At 39.8% G+C, this 17164-nt stretch overlaps 1 protein-coding gene across 1 annotated transcript; it reads right to left on the bottom strand.

Moving 5' to 3' along the window:
- Nucleotides 1–554: 554 nt before the first annotated feature.
- LOC142447099 (olfactory receptor 10D1B-like) lies at nucleotides 555–1484 on the bottom strand. Its single transcript, XM_075548811.1, has one exon. It carries the CDS (start codon nucleotides 1482–1484, stop codon nucleotides 555–557), a length of 930 nt encoding a protein of 309 aa, XP_075404926.1.
- Between the last annotated feature and the right edge of the window lie 15680 nt (nucleotides 1485–17164).

Below are 17164 nucleotides of genomic sequence, written 5' to 3'. Positions count from 1 at the left end.
TACAGTGCCCATATGGTATAGGAGTCACGGAATGCTTCTTGAAGGCTAGGGAATGCACCACTTTATTTTGTCAATAACCTCTAGACCATCAAAGGAAGGCTTATCCAATGTAGGCAAGCGGACAACACTTACAGGTGACATAACAGGAGGAGGAGACTGAAGAATGTGGAATAAGAAATATAATGTCTAGATGCTTTACCTGGAAAAGCTCCTTTTGTCCATGCACAGTACTATAATTTCCTCACGAGAGTGCACCTCTGGAATCAGAAAACCAACTCTCCAGTCCTCAATTTGATATTTCTTCTTTCTGTGTGTACAAGCAACTTCGAGTCTTACTTCCCAGATTATAAGGATGATGCAGGCCTGGATAGTGTTTGGTTCTGTTGTGCATGGGGTTGCTATGGGTTGGAACCAACTCAATGGCACCCCAAAACAGCAGCAACCCACATTAGAAAATGGGGATAATCATAAAATCTGTGCTGTCCAATTAAAAAAATTAAGTGGAATGATGTAAACATGTTGTATAATGTAGTTTTAAAAATGCAGTTCTACAACTACTCAGAAAGGAAACGTAACTGATATAGGACTTTCCTTAGAGATGATTTCACCTCCTTATTCCGAAGACTGTAGATCAAGGGATTTAGCATGGGGGTGACAAAGTTATTCAAGACTTGAACAGCTGCATTAAGCCAGAGCCTAGGAGTGGGCTGCAGGTATATGATGCCCACTGGCATGTAAGCAAGAAGGATGGCAGTAAGGTGGGCACTGCAGGTGGAGAAGGCACGGCGTCGGCCCTCTGAAGAGCGGATCTGCAAGATGGAATAGACAATGCGACTGTAGGAGGTGAGAATGAGAAGAAAGCAGCTGAGCGGCATGAGCCCCACACTGATGAACCCCACCATCTCCAGCCTTGATGTATCTGCACAGGCGAGCTTTAGCATTACTGGAATATCACAAAAATAATAATCCACCTCATTGGGACCACAGTAGGGCAACTGAAAGGTCAGGGTGGTTAGAAAAATGGCCTGAATACAGCCAAAAACTGAGGTTCCTGTGGCAAGGATGGCACAAGTTCTATGGTTCATGATGACTGTGTAGCGCAGAGGGTAACATATGGCCACAAAGCGGTCATAGGCCATCACAGTGTACAGAAAACACTCCGTGCAGCCCAGGAAGTGGTAAAAGAAGAGCTGGGACACACAACCTGTGTAGGATATAGTACGGCTGTTCCCCAAGAGGTAGAACATCATCTTGGGGGAGCTCACTGAAGGAAAAAATATGTCAAAAACCGATAGCTTGCATAAAAAGAAGTACATGGGAGTGTGAAGCCGAGTGGAGGAGACAATTGCAAGTAGAATGAGCAGGTTTCCTATCAATGTGAAGACGTAGAAGGTCAAAAACAGGGCAAAGAGCATGTTCTCTAGACCCTCTGTGTGTGGGATCCCCACCAAGATAAATTCAGTCACCACTGAGTGATTCCTCATTGCTGTGAAAACATCAAATAACATATCTAAGATACAAAATCAAACGATCAAATCTTTCACGATTAGTACATGGACTATGTTTTCAAAAGCAACAACTAGATTTCTTGGGCAGATTAAAAACTATGTAAAAACATAAGGTAATAATAAATATCAAGAGCAACATTTTATCCAAATCCTTTAACCACTGAGACTTGTAGATGTTTGAACAGTCACCTAGACTCCCCGGGAAAATACTTATATTTTCCTAAATGATATAAAAGGACCTCACATTTAGTGTTTCCAGACAGAGCACAAAGTGCTCCAGCCAAGAGCTTGGAATCTTCTACTTATAAAGAATTGAGTCTCATGGGATTTGTACAATTAAGATCTGTGCACATTGACTCTCCATGGATTACTTCATCAGAACAGTCTCCCAATCCTTGAAGTCCTAATTGAGACTCAGTGACAACTCCAAGGGAGCAATCAGTTTAATTCACACTTGCACATCATGCAGCTGTAAAGTAATGAGATCATTGGAAAGAAATGCTCTGAAATGGGGGGAATGCCTATGTTTCTCCAAGACTAATTTTGAGGTAGAATAGCCACCAATCTTGACTTAATTTTTATCTCGTATACTATCTCTTTGGTTGTCTCTAACACCTTTATGTATTCGTTGATGATATCACTTACCTGATTAGTTTTTAATAACTTGCACATTCTTGTGACTAAATTGTTGCTGTTGCTGGGTATTTTCTATTAATTTCTGACTCATGGAGGCCCTATGTACAACAGAATAAAACACTGCTCAGCCCTGCTCCATCCATAAAACTGTAGTTATGTTGGAGCCCATTGCTGTGGTCACTGTGTAAATTCATTCCTTCAAGGGCCTTCATTTTCTGCCCTTACTTTACCAAGCATGACGCCCCTTTCCAGGAATCAGACTCTCCTAACAACATGTCCGCAGTACATGAGATGAAGTCTGGCCATCTTCCCTGTAATGCAGATCTGATTATATTTCTTTCAAGACAATTTTGTTTGTTCTTCTGGCCTTCCATAGTACTTTTAATATTCTTCACCAACATAATAACTCCAACATATCAAGTTTTAAGCAGGTTTTCTTATTCAGTGTCTGTCACATACTTATAAGGTAATTGAAAGTACAATCCTCAAAGTGATATATTTTCAGTAGATTTGCCCAATTTCATTTGATTTATTGACTGCTGCTTCCAGGAACATTGATTGTTGATCCAAATAAATGCAATATCTAAGAACTGCATTTCTTTCCTCTCTTTATCATGATTTTGTCTATTTGTTCAGTTGTGAAGATTTTGGTTTTCCTTATATTGAATTGCGATTGATACTGAAGTCTTTAGTCTTCATGAGCAAGTACTTCAAGCCCTACTAGTTTTGAGCAAGCAAGATTGTTATTTGCTATCGCGGTTGTTAATAAGCCTCCCTTCCTTCTTGAGGTGGAGTTCTTCTTCATATAGTTCAGCTTCTTATAGTAGTTGTTCAGCAGGCAGATTGGAAAAAACATGGTGAAGGATACAACCCTAACACACACCTTTCCTGATTTTAAATCTTGCATATTGCCTTGTTCTGCTCAAACTACTGCCCCTGGGCCATGTGCAGTCTTTTGTTAGTTTGTTCATATTATAGCGCATCTCAGAGGCATTCTGTCGAGGTCACCCTCTTGAAGATGTGTGATATGAATTTTAACTTGGGAGAGAGCTACAGTTAGAGTGAGATAAACTGTTGAGCTCAAGTTTTGCTTAATAAGAAATGAGTAGCAAAGCTACCAAGAAAAGACTAAAGATAACTCTCTTGTGAGATTATAACTTGAAGTGAATATGCCTAATGTTTGCATCCTCCGTCTTTCAGTTAGAGAAAACAAGTTATCTCCTTTAACTCCACTTTCTCTACTTGAAGTATTCAAGTTACTGGCATATTCCAGTAGCAAGCGGTTCCTTAACTAACCTTTAAGCAAAACATTCTAATTAGAAATAGCAAGGTACTCTTGTTCCTGTGAAAGGTGGTTTGTTTATTCATGGGAGGGCTGTGGTATGGAGCAAACCACAAAACATAAACATAAGTTCTTTCCTTTATCTACAATAACTCAGCGAGGAGAAAATTGGGCTGTGAGCAAAAGTGGTGAGCATAAGATCACTATTTAATCTACCCATTTCTTTCCCCTCTCTTGCCCAACATTGGCAGGAATGAGTTCCTATGAGGTACAAATGGTTAATATTCTCACCTGTTAATCAAAAGTTTAGAAATTCAAGCTCATCAAGAAGCATCTTTGAAGAAATATTTGACAATCTGTGTTAGAAAAGTTAGTCATGAAGCATACTTCTACTTAAACACAAGTTTAGTCATCATGAATCAGAACCAACTGGATAGAAGCTACTACTTTTATTTATTTACTTATGATGGGAGAGTGCTCAGATGCCTGAAACCAGGGGCATTTAATGGTGTAATCCACATTATGGAGTACTTAGATGAATAAATTTAGAAATAAAATTGATGAAATATTTTTCTTTATTCTTCTTGGGAAGAAACAGGATTAATGGACCTTGAATCTCAGGAAACTTTGTTGAATGACTTGATATCCTTAAAACAAACAAACACTCCCACTGTCATCAAATTCATTCTGATTCACAGACGCCCTACATAGCTTTTCTAATACTATAAATTTGTGTGGGAGCAGATAGCTCCATTCTTCTGTAGAAAGGCTGGGAGGTTCGAACTGCCAAATTAGCCATTAGCAGCCCAGCCCACAGCTGAAGCTACAGTGCCACTAGAACCCCTTTTTTGATACATTGATCATCACTAATTTCTAATTTAGTTCTATTCCTACTGTCAAACTTTAACTTGCTAGAATATTAATCAAGTAACCACAGATCAAGTGGCAGTTGTAGAACGCAAACAAGGAAATACTAAATGGTTTAAAATGCACAAGTAAAGTGTGCATCAGGGGTCCTCAAACTTTTTAAACAGGGGGCCAGTTCACTGTCCTTCAGACCCGTTGGAAGGCCGGACTATAGTTTTGTTTTGTTTTTTTAAAAACTATGAACAAATTCCTATGCACACTGCATATATCTTATTTTGAAGTAAAAAAACAAACGGCCCCAAACACCTGTGCAAATGTCCTTGGTGGATCGCATGTGGCCTGTGGTGGTAGTTTGAGCCTGCCTGGTGGCGTCCTCACTGAAGTCTTCCATCATAGTTATTCATACTGGACAAATAATTCCAGAAGCTGGACTAGATAAAGAAGAACTGGCATCAGGATTGGAGGAAGTATTGCTAGCAGCTTGAGGTAGTTAGTTTATTGTGTAAACCTGGCCGATAAACACATGAGGGGTTAATTGAAGGGCGGAGAGATAAATGGCACAGTGAAGCTCACCTTTCTAATTCTCAGGTCTCTTGCTTTGTGATAGTTGGACCAGGGTGCAGCTGCCTTAGCCAGTTCCTGCTTCAGCTGGCAAGGCTGGCTTCCTGCAAGACATCCCTGAGGAGAAGCCACATGGACCTATCCCAATGTAGTCCTATGTGCTGGAGCACCTGTGTGGAGACCCCTGCCAGCGCCGAGATGCTCACACACTCACTGATTAGGCTTTCCTCCTGCAGTCGGCATCACTGTATGTGTTTTGTGAGATGGAGGAGGACTTTGTGGATTGGTGTTGGGCATATGGGTTAATGGGTTAATGTTGGACTTGTGGGCTTTGGTCATCACTGGGTTGGGATGTTTTCTTGATGCGCACTTAACCTTTATATAAAACTCTCTTACATATGAGTTTCTGTAGATTTGTTTCTCTAAAGTACCTAGACAGCTTATATAATATGCAGATGAAACAGTCTGGCTTGCTGAAAGAGGAGAGAATTTGAAGCACATACTGATGAAGATCAAAGACTGTAACCTTAAATATGGATTACACCTCAATATAAAGAAAATTAAAATCTTCACAACTGAACCAATAAAATAACATCATGATAAACAGAAAACATTGAAATCACCAAATATTTCCACTTACTTGGATTCACAATCAATGCCCATGGAAGCTGTAGTTAAGAATTAAATGATGCACTGCTGTGGGCAAATCTGCTGAAAAGGGGCTTCTAAAGGGTGTTAAAGGGTAAAGATGCAATTCTGAGGACAAAGAGTTACCTGGCCCATGCCATGCTATGCTAGTTTTGATTGTGTCAAATGCATAAGAAAGCTGGATAATGATGAAGGAAGACCAGAGAATTTGCCTTTGAATTATGGTGTTGGTGAAGAATATTGCCAGAAAAACAAACAAATGAATTTTAGAAGTACAGCCAGATTGTTTCTTCTAAGTGATATTGATGAGAATTGGTCTCATCTAGTTTGGACTTGTCCTCAAAATTCTTGTTCCCTGGAGAAGAACTTCATGTCTGGCAAAATGGAGAGTCAGCAAAAAGAAGAAGAGGAAGATGGCCATTGGGTTGATGCAGTGACTACAACAATAACTCATACGTAAGAATTGTGAAGATGGTGCCTCACTGGACAGTGATTCTGTTGTACATAGAGTCATGGTGTCATATTGAATCAACTCAATAGCTGAGATTTCTTTCTTTTTTCCTTTTGTAGTTACTATTCAAGACTGTATTGGAAATAAACATTGCAATGACATAGGAATAGGGCAAAAGGGGAAAATAAAATACATTCAAGTTGGTAATAAAAAAGTAAACTATCTGCATTCACACATTATCTGATTTTCTACATAGAAAATTTCATAGATTCTATAAGAAAACTGCTGGAACTAACAGGACATTCAGGAAAGTGGCTGGGTATATAATTAAGATACAAATATCAAGGCACCATCTAAACTAAGACAACTCTGAAATCAGTAAAATACAATTTGCAAAAGATTAAGTACTTCAAAATAAATCTAACCAGAGAGACGAAAGACATACATAGAAAACTACAAAGCACTACTATATATTGAAACCAAAAAAAAAACCCTCAAATAAATAAATAAGAAAGAATATGCCATGATCATGGATAAGGGGACTTAATATAGTGGAAAAACTCAATACTATGCAAAATAATCTGTAGATATAATATAATCCCAATCTATAGTCCATCATAGTTCATTAAAGAAATAGAAACCTAATCAACTTTATATGGACAGAGATCTCCATATAAGCAAAGGACTGTCAAATAAGAAGAAAGCAGGAGACCTGACACCTCTGAATCTCAAAATCTATTGCATGACCACAGCAATCAAGCCCTCTTAGTATTGGGATGAACCCAGGCACACAGACCAATGGAGCAGACTGAAATCCCCAAAATGAATCTATTCACATATGGACAGCTGTTCTTTGAGGAAGAAATAGTCTCTTTAACAAATCATGCTGGCAAAATTGGATATCCATTTCTAGGAAAATCCAACAGGATCCCATATCTCTCACAATACAAAAACTAAGTCAAGATGGATCAAAGGCCTAAATGTAAAACCTATCATATCATGTAAAAATCATCATAAAATCCTATCAGAAAAGTTACAGGCATAAACACACCATAAAACATAGCGTAAAATGCACAAACAGAAGAAGATAACCTAAATGACTGGGACTTAATTTACAGACTCGGGAAATTTTAGCAATGACCCATTAGAGAATTGATTAAAGCTGAAATTTATATAACATTGCAACACTTCAACAAGAAAGAGACAAACAATTCAATTAAAAAATGACCAGAGAATTAAACACACTTTACCAAAGAAGATAATCAGGCAGCTAACAAGTACATGAAGAAATGCTCTTGGTCATGAGCCTTTGCTTTTCCTAGTTGGTGTCATGGAGTAGGCTTTGAGTCATAGAGATCTTCTCAACAACAAAGGCAACACAGGCCAGTCCTGCATCAGACGCAAATTTGTTGTTTGAGCTCCTTGCTGCAGCTGTGGTGTCAGATGATCCCTTTGAGAATTGTGATCTTTTAACTTCTCGTTTTGATACCTACATCATTAGCAAATAGAAGTCCCCCAAACTTTGCTCCATTCTCATAATTGTGCTCAGTTCTACTCTGAGAAGGCAGCTCATCCCCAGTCCTATTTGAGTGCATGGTATCAGACAATGCTCTCCTGCTACTCATTTGCAGTGTGGCTAATTTATTGAAAGCAGACACCTCTTCCTTCTTCCAATTCTGCTTTAGTCTGGAACCTTCATTGACATCTGTTTCCTAGAGCTGACCCTACTGGTACTTGAAGTACCAGTGGTACATCTTCCCTTATCACAGCAATACACAAACCACGACGGTATGGCTAACTGACAGGAGAACAGAGAATTAGCCAATTTGAAGAGGTCTATAAGATCAAAAAAGCTGTATCAGCTCTTTTCTCAGGATGGAAGAGGTCATGTAGCATCGCCATTATTATGAGGAGAGAACAGACAATAACAGATTTATCTGGGAGAAACAAAGCCATACTCCAAGGAAGCAGCAGCGCCACAAGCAGCAGCAGCAGCGACTACTGTAGGACCCACAAATAGACGACAGGCCAGCAGCCAAAATGAGGGCTTGCCTATCAATCTGAAGAATTTTAGGAAAGTTGGGGAGAAGACCTTCTTCCAATGTTTTCAGCGTTGTGAGCAATCTTCCTCCTGACATCACTGAGGAGGAAATGAGGGAATTATTTGAGAAATATGGGGAGGCAGGTGAGGAGTTCATTCCTAGGGGTGGGGACTTTGGCTAAATGTTCTTGGGAATGTGAACTCCAGAGGAGATTGGAAACATGTAGCAAAACAACACAGCATTTTGTGACGAGCAGCTGCGCACGCACTTTTCCTGCCATAATGTGTACCTTACGACTGGAAACCTTCCTCAGTGTGTCTTCAGTGAACTGCTGCAGGGGCCTTGTCTGTGTTTGGACCAACTCCAACTCAGACTGGAAGAAGAGCCCCGGCACCTTGAAGAAGAGATGCAGTGACAGCAGGAGAATTCCAGGGGACCTTTTCTGATGCAAGGAGGTGCTGTGGGCTTACAACAAAAGAGGTCCAGTACCCTAGCTCAGGGACCTGATCTGCTGCTATGCTGGCAGATGGGCGCTTAGGATTGATCCCACCAACCAATAGGCATTTTGGCCAAGCTGCTGTAATGGAAGGAGTTAAACAAATTGATGGAACTCTTTCTGAATTCCATCTTATAGCTTCTGGAGCTGAATTTACTCCAAATAAGTGTTGCCATTACTAATAAATCCACATACCACATCCTCAGAACCTGTCAAAGAAGGATTCTCTTTGGACTAACTAGGACTCTTTTCTTGGAGAGTGTTGGAGATTCCTTGCAATAGGTGGGTCTCCTCTCCCTGTACTCCTCTCCCTGTACTACTTTTTTTGCTAGGGAGAGAGGACAAAGGAAGCACAGTATTTTATTTAACACATGCATTCCATGTGGTGCATTCCTGAAGTCTCCATATGATAGATTCCAAGAGCCTGGGAACTATGTCAAAAATGGATCCAGTTAGCATCTCATTAATCTGATCATTCCATTATTAGTCCATCTTTGTTTATTTTTAATTAATTTATTTATTTTGCTTTCTCATCCTTTCAACCCCCAACCCAAAACACTGCCACATGTGTCCCCAAAACCAGACATCCCCCCAATGACCTTAGTGCCATTGCTCAATTCACACCCAGGTCAGAAATCAAGTGACTGTCCACAGAGGTCACCAACAACGTACTCATGGTTCTGTTATACGCTAAACATTATCCCTTCATATCCTAAGGAGACATTTTCTCTTATAAATGTTCATTTTTATGTATATATATTTTAAATATTGGGTTAAATTGCTTCCCTCTTTTTCCTAGTTAAGGACAACCCAGAAATATCGCTGTTGTGTCTTCTGATGTTCCTATTTAGTTTGTCTTGATCAGTCTAGGACCATCTGGGAACAGGTTGTTCTATGGTGAAGGTCTCACAGAAGCTCTTAGCCTTCCCTGTCTTAGGTAGTTATGTTGCATGTATTTTATTGGTATATTATGTTTGATTTGTCCTTGATGTATTTCCTTTGGAGTTTCCTGAGAAATGAAACAGTTAAAAAGCATCAATTTATTAAAATGCATTTTAAACCTTTTAAAAAATGATATATCACCTCACCCCACAATAATAGCCAAGTTAACAAAAGAAACAACAAAAACACAAGTGCTGGCAAGAGTGTGGCGAGATTGGCACCCTTCAGCATTGGAGGTACAAATAGAAACTGGTTTAACACTGTAGGAAATGCCATGACCCTTCCTTAAATTGAAAATAGAAAACCATGTATCAGAGCAAACCCACTAGTAGGTATAGATTCTAGGGAAATAAGATGCAAATAGATTTATACATATTCATGTAGCTCTTGCACTAGTCACAAGACTGAAATGATGGAAACAACCTAAGTGCCTATCAATGGTTGAATAAACTATGGTGCATCTACAATGTAACTAAGCAATGTTAAAAGATAACTATGACTGTGAAACAGTGACATGGGAAAAATGGGAGGACAGACATGGCATGAGCCCACTACAATAAGAAGTCAAGAAAAGTTTTAAACGCATAGAGACATATTCTTTGATTGTTATAAGGCGCGGGAAGGAAAAAGGAGGATACATCATTTACTATAGGAGAAATTTTGATGATAGAAAGATAATACTCAATAAGGGGAAAGTGAGTGCAAAATGATCAAGACAAAAGGATACATTGGGAAAAGCATGAAATTAAACACAATAAATTGAAGTTCTATTACATGCACAATCCGGCAATGGCAGGAATAACAATAGTCTACTAGTGTGAATAGGACTACACCACAGACTATCTACAGATTTGGTGGTATTATTTGTGCTGCAACTATATCCATGAACATAATAGACTGTAGTGGAGGAATAGTTATAAACTTCATGGCAGTAACCAAACAACTTGAGGGAATGAGTTATTGGGCCTAGGGGCTCAGGATCACACTCTCAGAGACATCGACATCAATTGACTCGACCTTGTCCACAATTATGAGGGTAAAGTTGTTTGTCCCTTTGACAAATGGGACAGGACAACCAGCTTCCACCTGGCCCGTGGGAGAATGCTGGGTCAGCCATGAGAGCTAATGAAGGTGAGTGGCCTGTCTCTCCACCTGAGATAAATGGACACTTGCTTCCTGTTCCTTGACTAAAGCTGCAGAAGGCAGAAGTCTGCAAATTTATCAGTTACTTCATGGTCCCACGTTTCCCCCCCTCCTGTCTGTGAATAACTCGGTTGATGTGCTGGTGCTTTTGCAGAAACCTTCAAAGAATTGTGAACTATGCCATTGTGTAATCCTGTCATGAGTTGCAGGCTATGTGCAGGACAGGTATTTAAGCCTGCCTCTAATACAGGTAGGGGCCCTGGAGTGGCCCAACTGCAGTTATCCTTTCTTCTTATCTATGTATTTTCATTGCAGATTATACCTTCTCAAACCAGTTCACTTTGTAATAGAAGAGCAGGCCTCTACATTATCTTACACACAGTGGCATTGTTTAGCATGCTACTTTGTTGTGTAACCACTGAAATCTTAAAAGATAGTGAGTGGCCACCTAACGTGCAAACTATGGGCTTTACTTATGTGGGGCCAAGAATGACGAAAACCAACGACCCAAGGACGCAATTCTAAAAGACGAATGAATCATGCAAGTCTCTGAGCTTGGAGTTAGGTGGGACCCAACTACCACAGCTAACCTAGCTGACGGCATCATACTAGGACACCCTAGATAAATACGAGAAAAATGTAGAAAAAAATGAAACGCGTGAAAAAGGACAGGTTTTCTTGTCTAATAGAGATTGCGGGAATCTCCTAGATTATGATCCTTAGACATCCTCAAAGCTTGGAACTAAACGCATTCCTGTGACTCAATTTTCAGTCCAGCAGTAGGAAGGACTATAAAGGAAACAATTACCTCTAAGACGGATTTACTCCTCTCAGCAACCTCAGAACTGCCAACCATGTAATACGAAAACGGCAGCAGTGGTTCAGAGCTAAAGGTCAGAAGACAGGGAGAGGAAAGAACAGATGCTTATGGAAAATACAGGAAAGTAGGAAGAGTGGTTTTATATTGTGAGGACGGTAATCAATATCAGAAAACAAAATGTAAATGTATTGGTAAATGAGGCCAGTTTGCACATTAATGCTGTTGTTCACTCACTCACTCACTCACTCACTCACTCACTCACTCACTCACTCACTCACTCCCTTCCAATGAGTTGATGCCTACTCAGTGACTGTTAGGAAGGGTTCTCTAGAGAAACACAACCAGGACACTTATGATTAGATATAGAGCTATAGAGAGGCTTATACTGCAGAAAGGAATTTAACAGCTAATTTGTCCACACAGCAGTACGAGGGCTCAGTTCAACTTATTTTCATGCAACAGTTAATGTACTGAAGCTCCTTCAACTCACAGGGCTGCCAGTCTAAAGTCCAGGAAGCAGACAGCAAGTCTGCTCTCAGGCAAAGTCAGCCCACAGGCAGCAGACTGCATGCAGGGTGGGGCAGCAACAGTCAGTAGCATGGGAGGTTATCAAAGCATGCCCTGATGGGGTCTTGAGCTCTACACCCTATAACAGTATCCACCAACCTCGAGCTCAAAAGATATATGCAATATATGCGCCAGCAGAATGGCAACCCAGGTCTGGATGGAACCTCCGTGATGCACGGCAAGTGGCACAGAACACAATTGAGCCAGCACACAGAGAGCTGGTCTGGTCACCAGGGAGAAAGAGGGAAGAGGGCAGGCCTTGGAAAAGCCATGTATCTTTTTGCCCTCCAGTCAATTTTCAACCTGATTAAATTCTGCCCACATTTTCCTATGGAGGCCTAGTTAGCAAAATAAAGTTTACTAGTACAGCGACCTTATAGGACAAGGTAGGACTTCCTGTGAGTTTCCTAGATTGTGACTCTTAATGGGAGTAGAAAGCCCTATCTTTTTCCCACTGAGTGGCTGCTGGTTTCAAACTGCTGAACTTTCAGTTAGCGGCTCAACTCATAATCACTGTGCCACCTGGTGCTAATTAATGCCATCCCATAATGATCCTACATACAAAAACAACAACAACAACAAAACAACAACCCCAAACACTGCCTGGTCCTATGTCTGCCTCACAATCCTTAGTTTCAATTAATTGTTATAGACACTCTGTCACTCTATCCTATTGAGGGGCTTCTTCTTTTGCCGACCCTTTATTTTACCAAGCATGATATCTTTTTCTTTTTTTACCAGGCCAAAGGGCATGACCACTTTTAGTGATTGTGATTTCCAAAAGGACGGTACAATTTCCCGATGCTACATGATGCATAGTATTTCAGTTCTTTTGCAGTTCTAACATTGAATGATATAATAAATATTTTAACATGGTTTAAAAATTATTTTGTTAGTCCTCCTGGTAATGAGACAAGTTTTGCTATCATTATTTCTAAGCCGCACTCTAAAAGAACTTCTAAGACATAATTGGTTGGGCTTTTTTTCAGGCATCCATGATGTATTTGATATTGTTCACCAACACCCTAACTCACGGGCATCAATTCTCCTTACGTCTTTTATTTTTACCCATATGGAATTCACATGCTTATAAGGCAATTGAAAATCCCTGCTCTTTAGTCAGGCACAACTTGATCCTAAGTAACAGTTTTGCTTTTTAAAAACTTTAAAGAAGTCATTTGCAGCAGGTTTGCCGAATGCCATTCGTAGTTTAATTTTCCTACGACTGCTTCCAGGTGTATTGATTTTGGATCCCAGAACAATGAGATATTTAACAACCTTAATATTTTCTCCATTTATCATGATGTTGCTTACCGGTCCAGGTGTGAGGACTTACTTTCTTGATGTGAAATGTAACTGAAGGCTGCAGTCGATGGTCTTCATCAGTCAGTAAGTGCGTCAAGTCCTCTTCACCTTCAGCATCCAAGGTTATGTCATTTGACTATCCCAGGTGTTAATGAGTTTAACTCCAGTCCTGCTAACCACTTTCTTCTTCATATATTACTGTTTCTCAGATAATTTGCTCAACATACAGATTGAGTAAGTGTGGTGAAAGGATACAACCCGGATTGCACCCTTTTCCTGATTTGAAAACACGTAGTACTCCCTCATCCTGTTCAAAGGACTGCCGTGTGGCCGATATTCAGGCCAAGAATACAATTAGGCATTACAATGAGCATAAATAAGTATTCCCCAATGTTATTCATAATTTGTTATAATCCACCCAGTCCAAAGACTTCTCAAAGCCAATGAAATACTTATAAATATCTTTCTTCTATTTTCTTTTTTTCAGTCCAAATTAATTTGGCATCACAATGATATCCATCCTTTGATACTTCTGCAACTGTTTTTGGTTTATCATTTGTAAAATTTTAGTTGCACGCGTTTATTAGTGGTCTTATTTGACAATTTCCACATTCTGTTGGATCACCTTATTTTGGAGTGAATATGAATTTGGAACTCTTCCCATTGATTGGCCAGGTAGCTGTCTTCTAAGTTCCTTGCATAGATGAATGAGCACATTCAGCACTGCAACTCTTGGTTCAAACATTACAATTGGCATCCTGCCAATTCCCGGAGCCTGGTTTTTCACGAGTACTTTTAGTGCAACTTGGACTTCTTCCTTCATGGAATACCACTGGCTCTCAATCATCTGCTCACTCCTGAAAAGGGTGAAGTTTAACCTATTCTTTGAAAGGACAAAGAGTTTATCTATTCCTTCCATTTTCTTTGGATACTTTCTGCATCTTTCAATATTCTGCCCATAGAATGCTTCAATATTGCAACTTGAGGACAAGTTTTTTCTTAACTTTTTTAGCTTGAGAATTGCAAAGCGTGGTTTTTCCTTTTGGCTTTCTAGCACCAAGTTTTTCTATATTTCATATAGTCCTTTGTTTTCTAGAAAATCCTTTGAAAACTTCCGTTCACCTCCTTTGCTTCACCAGGGCTCCCTCTTGTTTTAGTGAGCTCACATTCAAGAGGAAGCTTCAGAGTCTCTTTTGATATTGATTTTGCCCTTTTCTTTTTATTACATTTTAAAGGAATTTTTGTTTTCTCCATGTATCATGTCCTTGCTGTCATTCCCTCAATTCTCCTTCAGTATTCTTTATTCATTATCTAGAATTCACAGGCATATGAGATGACTGCACACCATAACTTGGCCAGTCACAACTTCGGGATTCACTATGTCAATCACACACTTGAGACTGTCTCTCAGTTCAAGTGGGATCTAGACAACGTTATAGTATTGTGCTTATGCACTCTTTTCTTTTCCCTCTGTAAACTTTCTGGATATCTTTTCATTTTCTCTGTAAAGTTTCACCCACATCTTATTAAAATGCTTTAAAAAATAGAGAAAATAGAAAAAGAAGAAAATAAGTCAATATAACAAATCGAAAAAGAAAATACAGTGAACATCAATGCATCTATATCAATAATTTTCTGAAGTGGACATGTTCTAATTATACAAATTCAGACAGAAATGCTCAGGGTGGTGTTTTTTTAAGGCCAGATCCATTATATACTGTGAATAAGAAATCCATTTTAAATATGAATCGACGTCATTGTTATTGTGAGGTACTAGCTATTGGTTTCCAACCCATAGCAACTCTGTACACAACAGGGAAAAACACTGTCTGCTCCTGCGCTACTCTCACAACTACTCCTGTTGCTTGCATCATTGCTCTAAGTACTGGCTCAATCTATCTCCTTGAGGACCTTCCTCTTTTTCATTGCCTCTCTCCTTCACCAGCCATATAGACTTACACAGGTTAAATATCGAGATTCAGAAAGATACAGCCTGCTAACACTGATCAGCAGAAAGATGTGGTTACTCACATCCATTAAATAGATTCTAAATCATATTGACTCTATAAACAGCTCATTTGTGTTTCTATTATCATATGTCATTATCGGAGTACACGCCATCACGATGTGTTGCTGAGTTGCTGAAGTTGAAGTTAGCAATGCAAAGTTTAACCCTCTGTGCCACCATATCAAGAGTAGCTGTATTAATTTCAGAAAAACCAAAATGATCAGGGATAAAGCGGAAAACTATACTGACCCCATGACACTGAGGTAAACCATTAAAAGCATGAGGCAGAGCAACCATGGGAGCAGAGCAGGGAGCCCCCAAGCGAGTACAAAGGACAGACTCGGGGGTCAAAGCATGGTACCCCATTGGACCTGACTGAAGGACATGCTAGATATAAAAAAAATCAGACCTTTATCTATTTACAGGTTTTTCTTTCTTTAAAATTTTTTTCTTTTAATTAATTTATTCTTCTATGGGTAATTGGTTTCCTTTTTTGTTGTCATAGCTGTGTTCTCACTCATCGCCTATCTTGCTATGACTATCAAAAGATATCAAAATATATAGCATCTGGGGTCTTAAAGGCTCGAAGATAAGCAAGTGGTCATCTAGTTCAGAAGCAACAAAGCCCACATGGAAGAAACATACCAGCCTGTGTGACCACGAGCTGTCGAAGAGATCAAGCATCAAGGAACAAAAAATCATATCATTGAAAATGTGGGTGAGTAAGAGTGGAGACTCAAAACCCATTGGTAGCCAACCAGACACCCCTTACTGAAGGGTTGTGGGGAGGAGATGAGCCAGTCAGGGTTCAGGGTAGCAACGATGAAACATATAACTTTCCTCTAGTTCTTAAATGCTTCCCCCCCCCCACTATCATGATCCCAATTCTACTTTGCAAATATGGCTGAACCAGCGGATGCATATTGGTACAGATAGCAACTGGAAACACAGGGAATCCAGGACAGGTGACTCCTTCAGGACCAGTGATGAGAGTGGCGATGCCTGGAGGGTGAAGAGAATGTGGGGTAGAAAGGGGAAACTGATTACAAGAATCTACGTTTAACCTCCTCCCTGGGGGGAATGGACAGCAGAGAAGAAGGTGGGGGGAGACGTTGGACAGTGTAACATATGACAAAATAATAATAATTTATTAATGATGAAGGGTTCATGAGGGAGGAGGAGTGGGGAGGGAGGGGGAAAATGAGCAGCAGATATTAAGGGCTCAAGTAGAAGGCAAGTGTTTTGAGAGTGATGATGGCAACAAATGTACATATGTGCTTCACAAAATGTATGGATGTATGGATTGTGATAAGAATGATACGAGCCCCCAATAAAATGATTAAAAAATAAAAAAGAGGAAAACTATAGAGTGAAAAAGGAGTAAATTTCTGAGATTGAACAATCCTGAAATTGAATCATCTATTAAAAGGCCATCAACGTATGCAGAGAAAAACTAGATAGAATTGAAACAAGATATAAAAATTTAGTTCATCGCATGAGTTTTTATTGTTTTGTTTTCTTCTGGTCATTCAGATGTATCTAGGAGGTGAACTGCTTTTTAAAATGCCTGCAAATTGGAAGGGTCAGAGCAGATGCTAAATTATGTGACTGTTTTGGAACTGAGGAATATATGCACTGTGTTTTGTAAAGCCAGGTACCTTCCTTTGAATGTGTCTGGTTCAGGTTTCCAGGAAGACTCTTGAGACAATGAAGGCTATCTTCTTTCCTACAGCTAACGGTGCAGCAGTCAGGAAACAACTGCAGGGCAGAGAGAACCAACCGGAGTCAGGAGGATCTTCTTGATCCTTGCCTCAATCTTGAGATCACAAATGGTCCATTCTATTTTCTTGAAACACTCAGCATGTCTTGAAATGGGGCTTTGATTAAT

Source organism: Tenrec ecaudatus, chromosome 4, assembly GCF_050624435.1.
Source record: "Tenrec ecaudatus isolate mTenEca1 chromosome 4, mTenEca1.hap1, whole genome shotgun sequence".
NCBI classification, from domain to species: Eukaryota; Metazoa; Chordata; class Mammalia; order Afrosoricida; family Tenrecidae; genus Tenrec; species Tenrec ecaudatus.
Note: the sequence above shows the minus strand (reverse complement) of the source record. Positions and strands in the feature narration are given on the sequence as shown.

Coding starts and splice junctions, on each gene's coding strand:
- LOC142447099 (XM_075548811.1), bottom strand. CDS start 1,484: ATGAGGAATCACTCAGTGGTGACTGAATTTATCTTGGTGGGGATCCCA.